The sequence below is a fragment of the Mesoplodon bidens genome (assembly GCF_964165515.1).
Source record: "Mesoplodon bidens genome assembly, chromosome: 15".
Classification (NCBI taxonomy): Eukaryota; Metazoa; Chordata; class Mammalia; order Artiodactyla; family Ziphiidae; genus Mesoplodon; species Mesoplodon bidens.
The window spans coordinates 82,607,853-82,628,422 of record NC_138171.1 but is presented as its reverse complement, the minus strand read 5'-3'; the positions used below and the strand labels follow the sequence as shown (position 1 = coordinate 82,628,422).

General features: G+C 44.0%; 1 protein-coding gene across 3 annotated transcripts in view; it reads right to left on the bottom strand.

The window, feature by feature from the left end:
* ABHD12 (abhydrolase domain containing 12, lysophospholipase) overlaps positions 1-16,962 on the bottom strand; it is a 69,816-nt gene extending 52,854 nt beyond the window's left edge. For 2 of the 3 annotated variants that reach the window (XM_081258005.1, XM_081258007.1), the window contains exon 1: positions 16,638-16,962. In XM_081258005.1, coding sequence (XP_081114131.1) covers positions 16,638-16,828 — 191 coding nt within the window. In that variant the 5' untranslated portion in view covers positions 16,829-16,962. The remainder of the gene's footprint in view (positions 1-16,637) is intronic. The other variant, XM_081258006.1, reaches the window with a different exon arrangement.
* Positions 16,963-20,570: the final 3,608 nt, after the last annotated feature.

Sequence of the window (20,570 nt, the reverse complement as noted above, 5' to 3'; positions counted from 1 at the left end):
AATCAATGTGATACACCACATAACAAATTGAAAAATAAAAATCATATGATCATCTTAATAGATGCAGAAAAAGCTTTTGACAAAATCCAATACCCATTTATGATAAAAACTTTCACCCAAGTTGGTATAGGGGGAACATACCTCAACATAACAAAGGCCATCTATGGTAAACCTATGCCAACATCATACAAAAAGGTGACAAGCGGAAAGCATTTCCCCTAAGATCAGGAACAAGACAAGGATGCCCACTCACCATTTTTATTCAAGATAGTATTGGAAGTCCTAGACACAGCAATCAGACAAGAAAACTGAAAAGAATCCAAGTTGGAAAGGAAGCAGTAAAACTGTCACTGTTTGCATATGACATGACATTATATATTAAAAAATCCTAAAGATACCACCAAAAAACTATCAGAACCCACCAATGAATTCAGTAAAGCTGCAGGATGCAAAATAATACAAATCTGTTGCATTTCTGTACACTAACAATGAACTATCAGAAAGAGAAATTAAGAAAACAACCCCATTTACAACTGCATCAAAAAGAATAAAATATCCGGGAGTAAATCTAACCAAGGAGGGAAAAGATCTGTACCCAGAAAACTATAATACACTGATGAAAGAAACTAAAAAGAAACAAATGGAAAGATATACCGTGTTCATGGATTAGAAGAATCCCAAGACAATCCACAGATTCAATGCAATCCCTATCAAAATTCCAACGGAATTTTTCACAGAACTAGAACAAATAATGCCAAAATTTGTATCGAAACACAAAAGGCTCCCAAATAGCCAAAATAATTTTAAGAAAGAACAAAGCTGGAGGTATCATGTGCCATTATTTCCAACTATACTACAAAGCTATAGTAATCAAAACAGTATGACAGGGCTTCCCTGGTGGCGCAGTGGTTGAGATGCAGGGGATGCGGGTTCGTGCCCCAGTCCGGGAAGATCCCACATGCCGTGGAGCGGCTAGGCCCGTGAGCCATGGCCGCTGAGCCTGCGCGTCCGGAGCCTGTGCTCCGCAACGGGAGAGGCCCGCGTACCGCAAAAAAAAAAATAAAAAAAATAAAAAAAAAACAGTATGACAACACTGTAAATCAACTATACTTCAATTAACAAAAAACAACAGTGGGACTTCCCTGGTGGTCAGGTGGGTAAGACTCCACACTCCCAACACAAGGTGCCTGGGTTCAATCCCTAGTCGGGGAAAAAGATCCCACATGCATGCCACAACTAAGAAGCCCACATGCCGCAACTAAAGATCCCGCATGCTGCAAGTAAACACGCTACAAGAAAGATCTCGTGTGCCGCAACTAAGACCCAGTGCAGCCTAAATAAATAAATAAATAAATAAATAAACCAACCAAAAAAACAGTATGATACTGGCACAAAAACAGACACATGGATCAACAGAACAGAACAGCGAGCCCAGAAATAAACCCACACTTATATGGTCAATTAATCTATGACAAAGGAGGCAAGAATATATGATGGGAAAAAGAAAGCCTCTTCAATAAACGGTGTTGGGAAAACTGGAGAGCTACATGCAAAAGAAGCAAACTGGACTACTTTCTCACACTATATACAAAAATAAATTCAAAATGGATTAATGACTTAAATGTAAGACCTGAAACCATAAACTCCTAGAAGAAAACATAGGCGGTATGCTCTCTGACATCAGATAGATATAGACATATAGATATCTCCTCAGGCAAGGGAAACAAAAGGAAAAATAAACGAATAGGACTACATCCAACTAAAAAACTTTTGCACAGTGAAGGAAACTATCAACAAAACAAAAAGGCACCCTACTGAATGAGAGAAGATATTTGCAAACAGTGTATTTGATAAGGGGTTAATAGCCAATATGTATAAGAACTCATACTACTAAACATCAAAAAACAAACAGCCCAATTAAAAAATGGGTCAGAGGACCCAAACAGACATTTTTCCAAAGAAGATACACAGATGGCCAACAGACACATGAAAAGATGCTTAGCATCACTAATCATCAAGTAAATGCAAAGGAAAACCATGAGATATCACCTCACACCTGTCAGAATGACTATCATCAAAAGACAACAAATAACAGATGAATGGATAATGATGTGATACACACACACACACACACACACACACACACACACACACACGATTCAGCCATTAAAAAAAAATGAAATCTGGGAACTTCCCTGGTGGCGCAGTGGTTAAGAATCTGCCCACCAATGCAGGGGATATGGGTTTGAGCCCTGGTCCAGGAAGATCCCACATGCTGTGGAGCAACTAAGCCCGAGCACCACAACTACAGAAGCCCACGTGCCTAGAGCCCGTGCTCCGCAACGAAGAGTAGCCCCCGCTTGCTGCAACTAGAAAAAGCCTGCGTGCAGCAACAAAGACCCAACACAGCCAAAAATAAATAAACTTATTTAAAAAAAAATGAAATCTGTCATTTGCGACAACATGGAGGGACCTGGAGGTTATTATGCTGAGATAAGTCAGACAGAGAAAGACACATACCATATGATTTGTCTTGTATGTGAAACCTAAAGAACAGAACAAACATAACAAAACGGAAACAGACTGATAGAGAACAAACTGGTGGCTACCAGAGGGGAGGCATGTAGGGGGATAAGTGAAATAGGTTAGGGAGATTAATAAGTACAAACTTCCAGTCAAGTAAGTAAGTCACAGGGATGAAACATACAGCACAGGGAATATAATCAATAATACTATAACTCTGTAGGGTGAGAGATGGTAGCGACTTATCATGGTGATCATTGTGTAATGTATAAAAATACTGAATCACTATGTTGTACACCTGAAACTAATAATAGTAAGTCAATTATACTTCATTTATAAGGAAAGAAAGAAGGCAGGCAGGGAGGAAGGAGAAAAAAGAAAAGAGAAGAGAAGAGAAAAGAAAGAGAGAATAAATTCTAGGTGGACAGAGGTTTTTTGGTTTTCTTTCTTTTTTTCAGTGTTTTAAATATGCTGCTCCATGGCCTTCTTACTTTTTTTTTCTCACAAGAAATCTGCTTTCACCTGCATATTTGCTTTTCTGTACATGTCTTTTTTCCTCTGGCTGCTTTTAAGATTTTTCTCTTCATCACTGGTTTTGAGTAATTTGATTATTATGTGCCTTGGTATAGTTTTCTTCCTGTTTTTTGTGTGGGTGATTCACTGAGTTGAGTTTACAGTTTCCATCGAGCTTGGAAAGTTTCTGGCCATTATTCTTTCACCTATTTTTTCTTTCTCTCCTGCTTCTGTGGGAACTCTAATTACCCATATATTAAGTTGCCTGAAGTTGTTCCACAGTTCAGTGCTAGTTCTGAAAATTTTTTGATTCTTTTTTATATGCTTCATGTTGGATAACTGAATCTTTCCTTCTGCAACATCTAATCTGCCATTAATGCCCCTCAGTGTATCTTTCACTTAACACACTTGTAGTTTGTCATCTTTAGAAACTTGATTTGGGTAATTTTCGTATCTTCCATGACTCTACTTAACTTTTTGAACACATGGAATATAGTTGTAATAACTGTTTTAATGTCCTTTGCTGACTGTGACATCTGTGTCGGTTCTGGATTGGTTTTCATTGATTGCTTATTCTCATTACAGGTTACATTTTCCTGTCTCCTTGCACTGTGCTCCCCAACTGTAATTCATACATTTAGATTCTAACCCCAGGTGCTAAGAATGTGACTGTATTTGGAGATAGAGTCTTTAAGAGGTTAAATTAAGTTAAAATTCGGTCATTAGTGAGGACTTCCCTGGTGGTCAAGTGGGTAAGACTCTGTGTTCCCAATGCAGGGGGCCTGGGTTCAATCCCTGGTCAGGAAACTAGATCCTGCATGCATACCACAACTAAGAGTTCGCATGCCGCAACTAAGAGTCTGCGTGCTGCAACTAAGACCCAGTGCAGCCTAAATAAATAAATGTTAAAAAGAAAAGTTGGTCATTGTGGTAGGCTGTAATCCAATAAGACTGGTGTCCTTATAAGAAGAAACTTGGACAGACATGCAGAGGAAAGACCATGTAAGACACAGGGAGAACATGGACGTCTACAAGCCAAGGAGGCCCCAGAAGAAACCAATGCTGCCAACACACTGATCTCAGACTTCTAGCACCCAGAATTGTGAAAAAAATAAACTTCTCTCATTTCAGCCACCCAGTATGTAGTACTTTGTTACGGCTGCCCAAGCAAACTAATACATCTGGTAATATTTGATTAGATATGAGACATTGTGAATTTTACTTTGTTGGGTGCTGGATATTTTTATGTTCCTATAAATATTGAATCTTGTTTCAGGATGCAGTGAATTGGAAACAGTTTGATTCTTCTGGGTTTTGTGTTTATGATTTGTTACGTGGGTCCAGAGCAGTACTCTGTCTAGGGCTAATTGTTTCCCATTACTGAAGCATGACATTCCTGCGTGTTCTACCCAATGTTCAGTGAATTATGGTCTTGTTAGAGGGAACTGGAACTGTTTCATCTAAACCTTTCGGGAAGTTCTCTCCCCAGCCTCAGTTTCCTCACACACATGTGCTGAGCAGCACTGTGTTGAATACTCAAGGTGTAGAGATCTCCAGGTTCTCCTCTGCAGATCTTCAGAGTCCTCTCTGTACCAATGTCTCTCCCTGGTCCTCTGTCCTATGAAGTGTAGGCATGTTGGTGTCCCCAGACTCTCAGCACCTTATCCACAGCTCAGGAAGTCCACCAGGCTCCACATCAATTTCCTGGTCCCTGTGATACAGTGGGGAAGCTCTCACACGGCAGTAAGCTGGAGTTGTTGTAGGGCTCACTTTGTTTGTCACCTCTCAGAGACTACTATCTCTCGTTGCCAGTGGCCAGTGTTTTGAAACCTTGTTTCATGCATTTTGTCTGGATTTTGTTGTTGTTTTAGTTATTTCAGGGTAAATTCAGTCCCTGTTACTCTATCTTCAGTGGCCAGAAGTGGAAGAACTGTATTCCTATTAAAAAGTATCTATATTTAGTTTTTATCAATTCCTCTATTACTGTAACCATCAAAATTATTAAGGAAGAGTTTTTGGCTTTATTCCATTATATTAATAGATATATTCCAAAATACATCTTATATTATATATTCCATCATATATATGTGTACATACATATACATATATATATTCTATTCTATTATCTCATTATATTCTCTCAGAAGGAACAAAAGAGTAAATCCAAAATTCACTCCCCAAAACTAATAGGTGGACTTCTACCTAGTTTATAGGTGGAAACCTTAAGAACAATCTTCAAACTCTTATTCAAACACAGTATTGGGAGTAATTTCACTGAACAGAATTAAAAGCTTTAAGGCCTTAATAAAATACACAAGTGCAATCCATAAATGTCTTTGTTCCCAGAGAAGAAAACAAAAAGTCATGAGGATGTTGGCAGAGTTTAACAGCTGGGTGACCTACTGTGAAAAGGCCTTGTTCTCCTGACAGTGACAACAATGTTTTATCACTATAGTATAGCTTGTTTTCAAGTGCTTCATACACAACTGTTTTACCTCCTGTTAAAAAGCAAAATTCATCTGAGCAAACCTTAAAGATCTTATTGGCTTTATTCAACAATTCATGAATCGGGCAGCATCTCATGTAGCAAACAGAAAGGAACACCAAGGAGCTGTACAAAATGAAAGACTTTCACAGGGAGAAGAGAGCGGGAACAAGGAAGTTTTACGAGACAACAGAAGCGAGTTATTTATTCCACGGTCACTTTCCTTTAGGAGACAACAGGGGTCTATCAGGCAGATGACCACATTAGTGCTGACCAGGTGATTCCTGATTGACTGGTTTAAGAACCCATTTCTAGGAGAGCCGAGTCTGTAATGAAGTTAAGTCTCCGTTTGGTGACGTGGGCTTATTTAGCATAAGCAACTCCATTTTGGGTCTGTTATCGTCTTCTTAAAGCTATCTTGCTTTATTTATTTATTTATTTATTTTGTTTTTGGCTGTGTTGGATCTTCGTTGATGCACATGGGCTTTCTCTAGTTGCGGCAAGCGGGGGCTACTCTTCTTTGCAGTGCACAGGCTTCTCATTGCGGTGGCTTCTCTTGTTGTGGAGCATGGGCTTTAGGCGCACAGGCTCAGTAATTGTGGCATGTGGGCTCAGTAGTTGTGGCTCACGGGCTTAGTTGCTCCGCGGCAAGTGGGATCTTCCCAGACCAGGGCTCAAACCCGTGTCCCTTGCATTGGCAGGCGGATTGTTAACCACTGTGCCACAGGGAAGCCCTGTTTTTCTTTATAGCACTTTACCACCTCTTGAAATTTACTGTGTATTTACATGTACCTTTTTTGCTTTCTTTCTCCTTCAGGAGGAGAATGTGAGCTCCACAAGGGTTGGGACCTGTCTGACTCTGTGTAACGTTTTATCCACAGACTCCAGCACACAGTAAATCTTCAACAAGTATTTGTTAGATGAATAAAAGAATAAACATGCAAGCAATCTTCCCAATATATGTCACACTGTTAACAGTAATTATCCAGGGGATAATTCCACTTTCTCAATTATATTCTCTGTTTTAAATTTGTATTAAGAAATCTTTTTTTACTTTTGTAATCAGGAAAAAAACAAAATGAGAAAGGAACAGAGGGAAAGAGACAGGATCTCTCAAGGGCTGCCTTTCACCATGGCAGCTGCCATCCCTTGTGGTGGCCTCATACCTGAAGATCCCTGCCTTGGTCCCTGCAGAATCTCCCTTGTGCTTTCTCTTGAGGCCCTGGGGCTGTACTGGCAGGCTCCCAGCTGGCCTCCACTGGTGTAACAGTCCCTTCCTTCTGGAACCCAAAGCCAAGTATCCGATGTCCTAGAATGGCAGTCTTATTTTCCTTCCTGTAGGTTCTGCCATGACATGCCTTGTCAAGTTGTGCTGTGTCCCTAAACTGTGAACATTTCTTTTCTTTTATCTACAGAAAGCTTGGTATGCCAGGGATGCATTGACAGGATGAGTTATATCCTGTCATTGAAGTGGGAGCCTAAAAGATGAGATACTGCGAAGATAAAACAGCACAAAAAATGTCAGAGCAACAAAGGATGAATGTCAGATCAGACTAATCATCTCCAGCCACACTTGCATTTTGTCTCTTCTATAGACATCATAAAAATGTTTGAAGAAACTAACACACCACTGTAAAGTAATTATACTCCAATAAAAATGTTTTAAAAATGTTTGAGCATAAGAGCAGACGGCTGCCACACTTAAAACTGATAGACAACACACTCCCTGAGGATAGATACTGCCATCTTTCATCTTTCCCAGTGCCTAGCTTGATATCAAACAAACAATAGAAGCAAGTTAACTGTTTGTTGAATACAATAATCTATGAGCACCCAACAATGACACGGCCACTTTCAGGTAGGAACCACATGATGTTCCAGGCCTAGGAATGGCACAAGTCAAACATGAAACGGTAAAGAGTCTGTGTTGTACACATTATTAGGAGAAAGAAACAGTTGAAAGTTAAAAGGCATATATCTCTTTTAGGACCCTGAACTACGGCATCCAAACGACCTGCTTCAACACTGAACATTCTTCCCTTCCCATTACGAATAGTTCAGTCAATATATCTAAACCTTGGGACTTCCCTGGTGGCACAGTGGTAAACAATCCGCCTGCCAATGCAGGGGACACGGGTTCGAGCCCTGGTCCTGGAAGATCCCACATGCCGTGGAGCAACAAAGCCCACGCACCACAACTACTGAGCCTGCGCTCTAGAGCCCGCGAGCCACAACTACTGGAGCCCACGCACCTAGAGCCTGTGCTCTGCCAGAAGAGAAGCCACCATAATGAGAAGCCCACGCACTGCAATGAAGAGTAGCCCCTGCTCGCCGCAACTAGAGAAAGCCCAAGCGCAGCAACAAAGACCCAACGCAGCCAAAAATAAATAAATAAATTTATTTAAAAATATGTATGTATATATATCCCTAAACCTTGTGTGGAGATCTGAAAGTGTGGTAAGAACTGAAAATAATTTCAACTTTCTTTTCTTTACCCTAAAGCTCAGGACAACTTTCAAGCTTTAAGGACAAACCCTAAATTGCAGCATTCCCGAGACGTGCTTGTATTCCTTCACTGACACTCCTTCTCTGCCTTCATCTTTGCAAAATGAAATTCCTTCTGAAACTGCTCACACTGACACTCATCTACCCCCTTCTCTTTTTACCTTCTCAGGGCATTTCCATACCTGGTAAACAGATTACACATGGTTAAGACAACTAAAGCCCATAAGTATCACCTCAAGACAAATTCTATTTAGAAACTTCTATTTGTGTATTAGCAAAACCTGAGAGGTTAGAATTCTGCCCACGTCCCACATACTCACTCTGTGTTGCCCTCCGTTCATGTTGATCTCTTCCCCACCTCCACCTCAAACCCAGCTTAACACCCCTGTCATTGGGCCATATGCAGGGCCCTCCGGGGGGCAGCTGCCCTCAGGCCCCCCAGGACCAGGCAGTACTCGGCTGTGCAGAACACACATGGCTTCTCAGACACACAGCAAGTCACAGCTGAAACGACTTCCCACGAGAACCACTTCTGTCATCCATTTTTGCAACACCACATGTCAAAAAGAAGAGTCTCGGGCTTCCCTGGTGGTGCAGTGGTTGAGAATCTGCCTGCTAATGCAGGGGACACGGGTTCGAGCCCTGGTCTGGGAGGATCCCACATGCCGCAGAGCAACCAGGCCCGTGAGCCGCAACTACTGAGCCTGCGCGTCTGGAGCCTGTGCTCCACGACAAGAGAGGCCGCGATAGTGAGAGGCCCGCGCACCGCGATGAAGAGTGGCCCCCACTTGCCACAACTAGAGATAGCCCTCGCACAGAAATGAAGACCCAATGCAGCAAAAATAAATAAATTAATTAATAAACTCCTACCCCCAACATCTTCTTTAAAAAAAAAAAAGAGTCTCTGCCAAGGAGCTTGACTGTCCGTGTTAATGAGACTTTAGCAAATAATGGTAGGAAACATCTGATTAGGTTAAGGATAGAAAGGTAAGACGGAGTCCAGGTTGAGAACTGAAAGGGAAACACCTGCAGTACCTCTTCTCCCCTCGGCACAGGGCTTTGCTCTTATTTCACAGAGAAAACAGAAGCACCCAGAAGAGAACCTCCAGTGCTCCCCCAACACATCTAACCACCTCCCTGCAACTTCACAGCACCCTTGGCCTACCTCCCTGTCTGGGGACCACTGACTTGGCCTTGAGGTACTGGGTCCCAAAGACACCACGCCACCAGCGCTCGGCATCACCAGTCTTTCCCCTCCTGGACTATCCCCGGGACCACACCAAGGCACTCTACAGCACTGGTCAGAAACTTCCTCCTACTCCAGTTACCCACCCCCTCATTTCTGTTGCCTTTTATGGCAAAACTCCTTGGAAAAGCTATCTGCACTTCTTCTCCCTACTTCTCCCTTGAGCCACTCCATCAGGCTCTTGCCTCCACCACTCAAATTAACCACACTAACAACCACTGATCTCTATGTCTCCAAATCCAAAGGCAGATCACACTCTCCTCTGCAACAGGCTTTCTTCCAATAGCTCCCTTGACCCCTCCTCCAAGCTCTCCTCTCAGCTGCCTCCCTCCAGGTCTCCTTGGTTTGAGGCTCTTCTTCTCCAGCCCCTACCTGTCCAGGGCCCAGGGTCCAGCCCTGGGATCCTGTCGTGACTCTGAACACTACCTGCAGGCTAACGTCAGATGTTGGCCCCAGCTCTCCCCTGAACTCCAACTCCTCCTACCTATTCCACTTGCATGTTTCAGAGGCACCTCCATATGCCCCAAACCAAACTCATTTCCCACAACTGCCCCATCTCAGCACATGGCAGCTCCACTCTTCCACTGCTCAGAAGAGAACTGGTGAACCCTGTGACTCTCCTCGCTCTTTCTTACTAATCCATCAGCAAATCCTGTTGACACCTCCTTGGAAACAGATCCAGAATGCAACACTTCTCACAACCACAGCTACCCCAGGCCCAGGTCCCCATCGTCTGTTGCCTGGGTGGCTTCTAGCGGGTCCCCCTGCTCCTGCTGCCCTTCCAGTCTGTCTTCATCCCAGCAATCAGAGTGACATGTCAGTGACATACATCATACCCAGGCACTCCTCCACTCTGAAGCAGCCAGTGGCTTCCATTCAAATGTCCCCTTACGAGAAGGGCCTCCTGTATACACGCCTCAGCTGCTCCTTACTGGCCCTACTTTCCTCCTCAAGCCCTGAGCACCTGACACAGCACATACTTGTTCGCTTGTCACCTGCCTCTGCCACCAGAAGGTAAAGTCCACAAGACATGACCCACATCCACTGCTGCAGCCTCGGCACTTAGCAGAGTTACTGTACACACATCAAACTTTGCTAAATGAACAGGTGAAAAAAAAGTGTTGCATAACCAAAAAGTATTGCTTAAAAGGTTCTATTCCCAACAGATGTGTTAACTGATCATGATGACAACCACATGCATGACAACTGGCTGAGAAGACATACTGTGATAGTTTGGGGGCAGGGACTTCCCTGGTGGTCCAGCGGGTAAGACTCCGTGCTCCCCACGCAGGGGGCCCAGGTTCCATCCCTGGTGGGGGAACTAGATCCCACATGCATGCCACAACTAAGAGTTTGCATGCCACAACTAAGAAGCCCACATGCCACAACGAAAGGTCCTGTGTGCCACGATGAAGATTCAGCACAGCCAAAATAAATAAATAATAAGTTAATTAACTAACTAAAAAAACCTGGGGGGCAGAAGGGGAGGGAGGGGTACATTCTTCTTGACCTAAGTTAACAGAGCTTTCTCAATACTCCAACAAATAACACTAGCAACAATACTGGGGATGACCAAGATGCCACTGACCGAGTGCTCACTGTGGGCCTGGCTCTTTCAATACACTGGACCCTCACCCCCATCCTATAAGGAAGGTATTTTTATCCCCACAGTATAGAGGAAGAAACAAACTCATAGTTAAGCAACTCACCCCAAGCCACAAACCTGAAAACACTCACTTGAGACTCAGTTATCCGTTCAAGCTTTCCCCTAAAATATCAAACAATACTAAGATGGGCACCAAGCCTAAACAACGGGTCTTTCTACTAACTGGACACCTCAGGCTGGGTTTCCTGGCATCACACTTCCCTGTGTCAGCAGCCCGTGTCCTCACTGACACTCCAGACCCTGGTCCTCAGTTCAGGAAGAGACAAATGACCTACCCACTCTCCATGTGGACACTCAAGTTCTGTGGCATCACGTCCGGGTGAGAAGCATTGACTTAATCTGTCAGTTTTCAAGATAATATTGCAGTTAAAATTTTCCCGTAGACTGCATTTTGGAAGGAAAAGTGCTCTAGTGGGAGGAGGAGGAGGATCATGAGTCTGGAAAGGCATCCTGTCTCCACTGCTGTCAACAGAACCCTGAGAAGATGACCCATCTTCTAAGCCTCTTTCCAAGGTTACCTTTGTGATAAGTATCTTCTGGAGATTTTAATCTCCTGCATTTGAGCAGTGTATGCTCAACATTACTGTAGAAGACAGACACTCCCTTGAGAAGGGAGAGTATATGCTGGCTGCAAGGAACTGGGAAACAAGCAGAGACACAGGACACAAATCTCACCAAAGAGGTGCGAAGTTCCAGGGTCTCGGGTCCAGGGCTGGAATGTGTCCCTGACAAGATAAACCACAACTGGGAAGAGAGGGACCCAGTTGGGGGCCCCATTTGAGGCACCATAACAAAGCCTGCCCCCCTGCTTGTCATGGTCCAGGCACAGACTCTACTCTGGGGAGTGAGAGGAGAAGGGGGATGGAGAAAAGCAGACTTTAAGGACAAAAGCTAGCTCCGAGACAGACATTCACCGTGGTCACCCGCCTTTCTGGGTTGTGGTGAAGCCATCAGCAGCCCTGCATGAGGTTCCTTCTTTTGGATCAAGAAGGAACCAAGGGTGATGCCTGAGTTCCTCTGTATTTACAAACAAAGGTCATGGGCTGTGATATCTCCCAGGGCGTCCACTGATCTCGGTTATCTGGAGACCTGGCCTGTGAGTTGACAGTCAAAGGACAGTCTAGTTGACTCCGACACATCTCATGACTGCCTCCTCGGGGCTAATTTAGACCACTTATGCCTTTATTGCATATTGCCAAGAACTCCAAGATTGCAGAAAAGAAAATGAAAGGCCCACAGAATCCCTCACTCGCCTCCTTGTACCAGACACACGCAAAGCAAAAATAGGATCCAGTCCCTCCTCTTATGGAGTACACAGTTGACATGTAAGTCAGATAAACATTTACCTTCAAAAATAACCCTTTGGTCCAACAATTAAAACAACCAAAAGAGAACTACACTTAGTATGTTGTAATAACCTATAAGGGAAAAGAATCTGAAAAAGAACATATATATATATATATATATGAATCACTTTGCTGTACACCTGAAACACAACATTGTAAATCAACTATACTTCAATTAAAACACACACACACACACACACACACACACACACACACACACACACACAGACTTCCCTGGTGGTCCAGTGGTTAAGAATCCGCCTTCCAATGCAGGGGACATGGGTTCGATCCCTGGTCAGGGAACTAAGATCCCACATGCCCTGGGGCAATTAAGCCTGCACGCCACAACTACTGAGCCTTCAAGCCGCAACTACAGAGAAGCCCACATGCCCCAACTAAGACCCAAGGCAGCCAAATAAATAAATAAATAAAATTAAAAACACACACACAAGCTGGTTTTGGTTTTGTTTTCCCTCCAAGGTTGTTGTTTTCATCTGAATTAGTTGCCAGCAACATTTAAAAAGTTAGAGATCACAGAAGCAGGCTTACACCCAGCTATTCTTCAGGAAAGACTGGAAGATCTGGCTGTCCTGGAGCCACATTCCTGCTGGGGAGCAACAGGAGAGAATGCAGTAGCTGCTGCCCCCTTCAGATAGAACACATTCTCTCCATCCTGGCCTCCCAGAATAATAAACAAAAAAAGGTTTTCTTTGGGAAAAAATATTTTTTTATTTAGGAAAAAATCCACTTTTAGTGTGTGTGTGTGTGTGTGTGTGTGTGTGTGTACTAGAGCAAGAAAAAAGGGGAAAAAGTATAAGTATATAAAATAGGAAACAAGACTAGGGAACAGCCCCAGGTACAGAGGAAAAAGCTAGATATAAAAGATGATTTACTATAAACATATAAATCACCAAAACTGAACCCAGAAAGAGAGAGCAAATCTAAGAAACTATAATAGTTATCCAAGTGCTGTATTCTAAAAAAAAGCACCATGCTTAGGTAGTTTTACAGGTGAATTCTACCAAAATTTAAAGAAAGAGATCATTTCAAAAGTATTTAAACTGGCTAAAGAAGAGAAAGAGAAAACTTTTAATAAAGCTATAGAAAACACTAAAACAACTTGGTAAAGACGGCATTGAACAAGAAAATTACAGACTAGTCTCACAAATAATGGTGTAAAATATTAACAGAATCTGTCTACACCATAAGAGTTATCATTGATGATTCAATAATGATTCAATAAGATAAAATGATGATTCAATATTATAAAATCTATTACTACAACTCAGCATATTAACAGGTCAAGAGACAAAGTTTATATGATCATTTCACAGATGCTAAAACAGCATTTGATAAAATTCAACAACCATTTTTGACTTAAAAAAAGAAAAAACAGCAACACACCCCTTACTAAAATAACTAACATGGCACAAACACTAAAAGAATTCTCTTTAAAGTCAGGAACAGGACAAAGATACCCAGTATCATCCCTATTATTCAACCTCATTCTGGAAATACAACGTAATCAAAAAAGAGAAAGAAACAAAAGACATAAGAAAGTAGAAAATGAGACAAAATTCTTATTATTTGCAGCGGACATGATAGTATATACCTGGAAAATTTGAGAATCAACCGCAAAAACTACTTGAGACTAAGATTATGTAAGTTGCTAGTTACAGAAGTAATAAATACAACCAGTTACAATATGTAATATCAGAAAATATTCTATTTTCAATAACAACAGAAAGATAAACTCACTAGGAACAAACTTAAGAAATGTACAGGATTTTAAAACCAACTTAAAAAGACATTTCTGAGACAGGGAAATGTATACGTAGACTGGATATTAGATAATATGAAATTAATTACAGATTATAAATTGTTAATTTTGATATAATATGATCATAGCTTTGGGGTTAGATATATTTCAAAACGTCCTTATTTGTTCATGATACACTGCGAAATATTTATGGATGAAATCGTTTGCTTTAAAATAGCCTAGTCCCCCACCAGACTAAAAATGGAGGGGAGGAGGAAGAGATGATTCAAGATCGGCAAAACATGGAAAACTATTGACTATTCATTATATCATATTATACTGTCTCCTCTACTTTTGTATATTGGAACACGTGCACAATAGAAAGTTAAAAGAAATGTGCAGGAGGACCCAAACAAAGGCGGATCATTAAAGACGTAAATAATCCCAAAGATGTATAATGAGCTTAGAAAAACACACAAAAATTGCCACCTAACCATTAAGAAATGCAAATTAAAGTGACAAATCAGATGTCATTTTCATCAATCAAGTAGAAAAAGATCAAAATGTCTGGTAATGTTCAATATTGGGGGGCAAGCAACTGACACTACCGGAGGGAGTACAAATCAGTACAACTTCTCGGGAGGGCACTTTGGCCTTCGCTTTCAAAGTCATAAACACACACCCCTTGGCTCAGCAAGTCCAATTCTAGGAATCTATTCTAGATATTCATCCAACAAGTATTTTCTCCCACCTACTATGTGCCAGGCCCTGGAGACAGACGCTGAGAGAAAAATTGTCCCTGCTCTCAGAGGGCTTCCATTCTCCTGAAGGAGACTACCCACAAAGCAAGTCAAGTGTGCAGGCAACCATCACCGTCAGCTAAGGCAGCGGTCCCCAACCTTTCTGGCACCAGGCACCAGTTTCATGGAAGACAGTTTTTCCACGGAAGGGAGGGGGATGGTTTCAGGCAGTAATGTGAGTGATGGGGGGGGGATGGTTCAGGCGGTAATGCGAGCAACGGGGAGGGATGGGGAGTGGAAGATGAAGCTTCGCCTGCTCTCCCGCTGCGCTGCTCACCTGCTGTGTGGCCTGGGGACCACAGGGGACCCCTGAGCTAAGGGATAAGTGCGATGAAGAAACAAGTAAACGGAATAGGGGGGTTGGGGGCGGCAGGAAGGCTATTTTGGATGTGCTGGTCTGGGAAGGCCTCTCTGAAGAGGTGACGGTAAAGCAGAGACCTGGTTGAAGGAGAAGACACAGCAGGAGAACATCCAGGAGAGCATCTCAGGCAATAGGGAAGGAAGCCATGGGCTGACACACTAATTTGGCCTTCCCGCCCTCTGCTTTTCTTTTTATTCCCGAAACAGCCTTTTGTTTATCCAAAGGATATGGCACCACTTGAATGTCTCTCTTTGTCTTCAACTCAAAAATAAAAATAATCAGATCCTTTTAATACAGTACATCTTTCAAGGAAGGTGCCAGGCCAGCACTGTTTCCCCAAACATTGTGCATCACAACTTGATTTCTTCAGAGGAGGAGTTCCCAACCTATCTAAGTGCTATGTCAAGCTTGTTACTAAAAGTGCATTAAAGCCAATTGTGAGTTTTTAACGCAGATAAACCTTTCCACAGAACAGATTAGTTTCACAAAAGATACTAACCAGTTGCTAGATAATTTTATACAAAAACAAAAATATTTTCAGTCCCTGAACTTCTGGCAGGACTGGGAACCACTGACTTAGAGAAGTATATAGTTTAATTTCATGATCTTTCAGGCAATGCAGTTGATGTTTTCAGGGGCTATTTGGATAAATATTTTACACGGAAGTGGCCAGTGTCAATTAAGGGCATTCCAGTTGACCCCAAAATAAGTGACTCTGCTACAACACCTGAGAACATTACATACTAACTTCTTCAAACACCATGAAACATCAAGACTTCAAAACTGCCATGAGTGATACATTCTACAAACAGCCAGCCTACGGGGAGAGACTTGCCCGCGTGAAATATGCCCCTATCCCAACTGTGAGATTAATTTAACATAAACGCATTCATCTCCCCAAAGGGAGACCGAAAATAACCAGGTGACTTCCGGGCGGGACGGAGATTCCCAAGGAGACGACTCCTGCGGACACATTCCACGTACCACCAGCCAGCTGCTCGCGAACGCCGGGCTTCCCCCCACCCCCTCGACAGCCGAGGATGCGGTGCACCCCCTGCCCCTGGACACGGCCGACCCCTCAACCGTCCCCGAGGAACCGGCAGCTTCGAGCAGAGGGTGCCGCAGAGACTCAGGCACCGGTGAGCTGCCCACCCGGCGAGAGGGACGATGGGTCGGAGTCGGACGCAGAGCAGGTCGGAGCGGAGTCGGCGCTCCCGGGCGTCCAGGAGCTCGCCACCCTCGTCGAGAGGCGCTCACCTGCCGGTCGCTGGAGGGGCTGCCCAGGCCCGCCCGGGAAGGAAGGGGGCGCGGGGGCCAGAGGGGGACCACGGGGGAGGCACCCGGGGACGCCCGGAGAAGGTCGGGGGGCACGCGGGGTGGAGCAAGTAGCTCTGGAGGATTGTGGGTCCCGGCCCGCCTCAGCCGCTCCTCACCTGCCCAGCGCCCGCTTCATGCCCGCGTCGGCGGCGCAGCGCTGCTCGGCCGGCCCGGGGCCCGCCAGGCACAGGTTCTGCTTCAGGCGGCAGTCAGCGTCCAGTGCCGCGGCGGCCGAGCCGGCGGAGGACGAGCCCGAGGCGGCGTAGCGCTCATGCTCCAGGGCGACGGGTTCGGTCCGCTTCCTCATTCCGTGGCCAGCACCGCCGGCCTCACCCTCGCCCTGGGCCTCGCCGCCGGCCGCCGCTCAGGAGAGCAGCCGCTCAGGTGAGCCGCCGCCGCCTCTAGCCCGCCGCCCAGACGTCCCTGCCGGCCGGGGTCGGGGCGGGGCCGGCGGCCTCCCGGCGCTGATTGGTCAGCGCTCAGTGGCTGTAGGCGGGTACGCCGGCCGGGGCCCCCTACCCGGCGCCCGGCGCGCCCAACATCCCCAGCGGCGATCGCAGCCATCTTGGACACGGGCAAACGAAGCCGCAAGGCGCGTCACCGTTCGGGCGCGGCCGACTGGCAGAGTAGCGCTGGGCAGGGGTGGGGCTAGGTCAGACCCGAGGCCGCCTGGTGCCCACTGCAGCGGCCCGAAGGGTACTCCGCTCATATCCCCGGATCTCTGACTACCCCCAACAGTGGAAACCCCCGAAAGGGTTTTATAAGAATTTACACAACAAAAAGAAAAAGGTGACATGACAATTCTGTCCTAATAATGATTTATAACTTTTCCCACAAGGACTTTTCTTTAAAAAATATGTGATCTGGTAGTTTTGTTTAATTTGAAACAGAAATGTATAGATATTTCTTTTTTTTTTTTCTTTTGGGCCGAAAGTTTGAAAACTGAGCTGCTTAAAAATTTTACTTTTTTGAAAAACCAGTATTAGATTTTAGATTTTTTTTTTTTTTTTTTTTCTTTTTGCGGTATGCGGGCCTCTCACTCTTGTGGCCTCTCCCGTTGCGGAGCACAGGCTCCGGATGCGCAGGCTCCGGATGCGCAGGCCCAGCGGCCATGGCTCACGGGCCCAGCCGCTTCGCGGCATATGGGATCCTCCCAGACCGGGGCACGAACCCGTATCCCCTGCATCGGCAGGCGGACTCTCAACCACTGCGCCACCAGGGAGGCCCTAGATTTTAGATTTTTATAAAGCACAACTAGCTAATGGGGGAAGAATCCATTTCACAAATTTCCACTTGTGAAACAAATTAAGTACTAATTCAACCCATCCTAAAAACAGAAAGGAAAGAGCAGTTTCACCTATTCAGTTTTATAGCTTTGGCTTTCTTTAATATGGCATTATTTTTCTTTTTTTTACAAATGATCCACAACCAAGAGATTTATTTATTTATTTATTCCAAAGTAACTTGTAATTTCAACACTCGTGCCAGTGAAAACTATTGGCAACTGATAATTTAAGATCAATTAGAAACGTCTTTAGAAATTCAATAGCTCCTTATATTAGCTTTGTAATGATACTTAGAAATTGCAAAAGAATTTCACTGACCATATTACTAAATATCACAACCAGCATTCATATTTGTCCAAATATACTTTTGGTGAATTCTTTAAAGTAATGTAGAAGCACATACTGGAGACTGGGAATCCAGAAAATAAAGTAAAACATTTTTTTACTCTATCACTCACTAAATCCTTTCCAATCAATAGAAAAACAAAAAAGCTAGGAAGGGAGGGCTGCAAAGAAGAGAGTAAGGGGTACTGAGTCTTTCTTGCTGGTATTAGGCCTTCCTCCAGTCCTCAACTCTTGGTCCACACTCACTCTATAAGTAATCTTATCCAGGCTCTAATCTTATCCAGGTCACCCTACAATTGGGACACCTACATTTGGATCTCCAGTCCACACCTCTTCCTTAAACTCCAGGCTCTTCTATCCAGTGGTCTACTCATCCACTCTGACATCCTACATGCACCTAAAATCATGTTCAAAGCTGAGCTCTCAGCTCTTCTCCCACCCCAGCTCCATCCATAGCCTTCCCCACCTCCAGAATGCTAAGTCCATCCTTACAGTCCCTCAGGCCAAAACCTCGGAGTCATCCTTGATTCCTCCCTTCTCACGACACAGCAGGTCTATCACCAAGCCTGGTCAGCTCTCCTTTCAAAATCTATCCAGGATCAACCACTTCTCACCACCTCCACCATGGGCCAAAGTGCCATAATCCCTCACTTGGATTTTTGTAATAGTCTAAATGGTCTCCTGCCTCACTTCTGTCTACTTAATCCAGTGGCCACAAAGGTCTTTTTAAAAACCCTAGATCCAGTTCTGTCACTTATTTGTTCAAAACACTTCAATGGCTCCCCACCTCGTGGAAAATGAAACCGAAAGCTTATGAAATGGGCCAATGGGCCCTACTTGACTTGGCCTCAGCCTCCAGCCCTCACTCTGTTCTCAGCCACCAGCCTCTCTCTAGCTCACCCTGCTCCAGCATCACTGACTCCTTGCTGAGGCAGGGGCCCCAGCGTGTGGGTGGCATGTACACGAGCCATCATATCCACATGGCTAACTCCCTTCCACTTAGGTCTGTGCCTTCTCTGAACACTAACTCAAAACCTTCAGGCCCTCTCACCGTCACAGTTCACCTTCCCTGACTTACACTCTTTTTTAAAAAAAAAATAATTTTCATTGGAGTATAGTTGCTTTACACCATTGTGTTAGTTTCTGCTGTACAGCAAGATGAATCAGTTAGAGGTATACATATATCCACTCTTTTTTAGATTTCCTTCCCATTTAGGTCACCACAGATCATTGAGCAGAGTTCCCCATGCTAAACAACAGCTTCTCATTAGTTATCTATTTTATACATACATGCCCTGACTATTTTATACATACATTCCCTGACTTATACTCTTCTTAGCACTTTTCACCAATATATTTGTCATCAGTATATCTGTATCTGCGTATCGCTGATTCCCACACTAGACCTTAGACTTTGACAGCAGGGACTTTGCTGCTTTATCTTCAGTGTCTAGAACAATGCTGAATATGCACTTCATAAATATTTGCTGAAGGAATAATGAATCATCACAAACCCCCACTGTATAGGTAAGGAAGCGAGTCTCAGGCCTGAAGTCTGAAATGGAAAAGGTTTATGGCGAAGGAAGGTTGTGGATACTGGTGTTCTTTGGATTACACTATAGAATTGTGTATTTGATAAAAACACTTAGCTAAATTATCCGTTACTGTAGAGCTGGGAAGGAAAGGTCACTCAACGTAAGGATACGATTCAGAGGCTTTGTAGGCCATTCCCAGTTTCATTTCTCAGACCACACATCTACTGTATCTATACTTGCAAAAGAGGAACAAAGTTTCTAGGGTAAGATAGAATGGATCCAAGTAACGTTGTTTGTTTGTTTTATTTATTTATTGGCCGCTTAGCATGTGGGATCTTAGTTCCGGATCAGAGATGGAACCAGCGCCCCCTGCAGTAGAAGCGTGGCTCCTTAACCACTGGACTTCCAGAGAAGTCCAAAGTAACACTTAAAATAAAAATTAAAAAAAATAGCCACGGGAATTCCCTGGTGGTCCAGTGGTTAGGACTCTGAGCACTTCCACTGCAGGGGGCATGGGTTTGGGAACTAAGACTCCGCATGTCACACCGCGGGGCCAAAAAAAAAAAAAAAGCCAAATAAAACGAATTGTTTCCATAGCAGTAATTCCCACCTTTGATTCTATATGGTTATGAAAATTTCCGTAATCATCTCGGCGGGAATATGGCTATGTGTATTCATGTTAATCTAGGGCAATCCCCCACCACCACCTTGTAAGTTATTGTACACGTTTTTAAATGACTGATTTAATATCAAATGTAGTACGGTGGAGTTGAAGGCTTAAATACAGGGTCTGTCACTTTACGAACTGTGTGACCTTGGGCAAGTTCTCTAACTTCTGGTTTCTAATCAGTACCAAGAGTCTTAATAACCACTTTAAGGATAA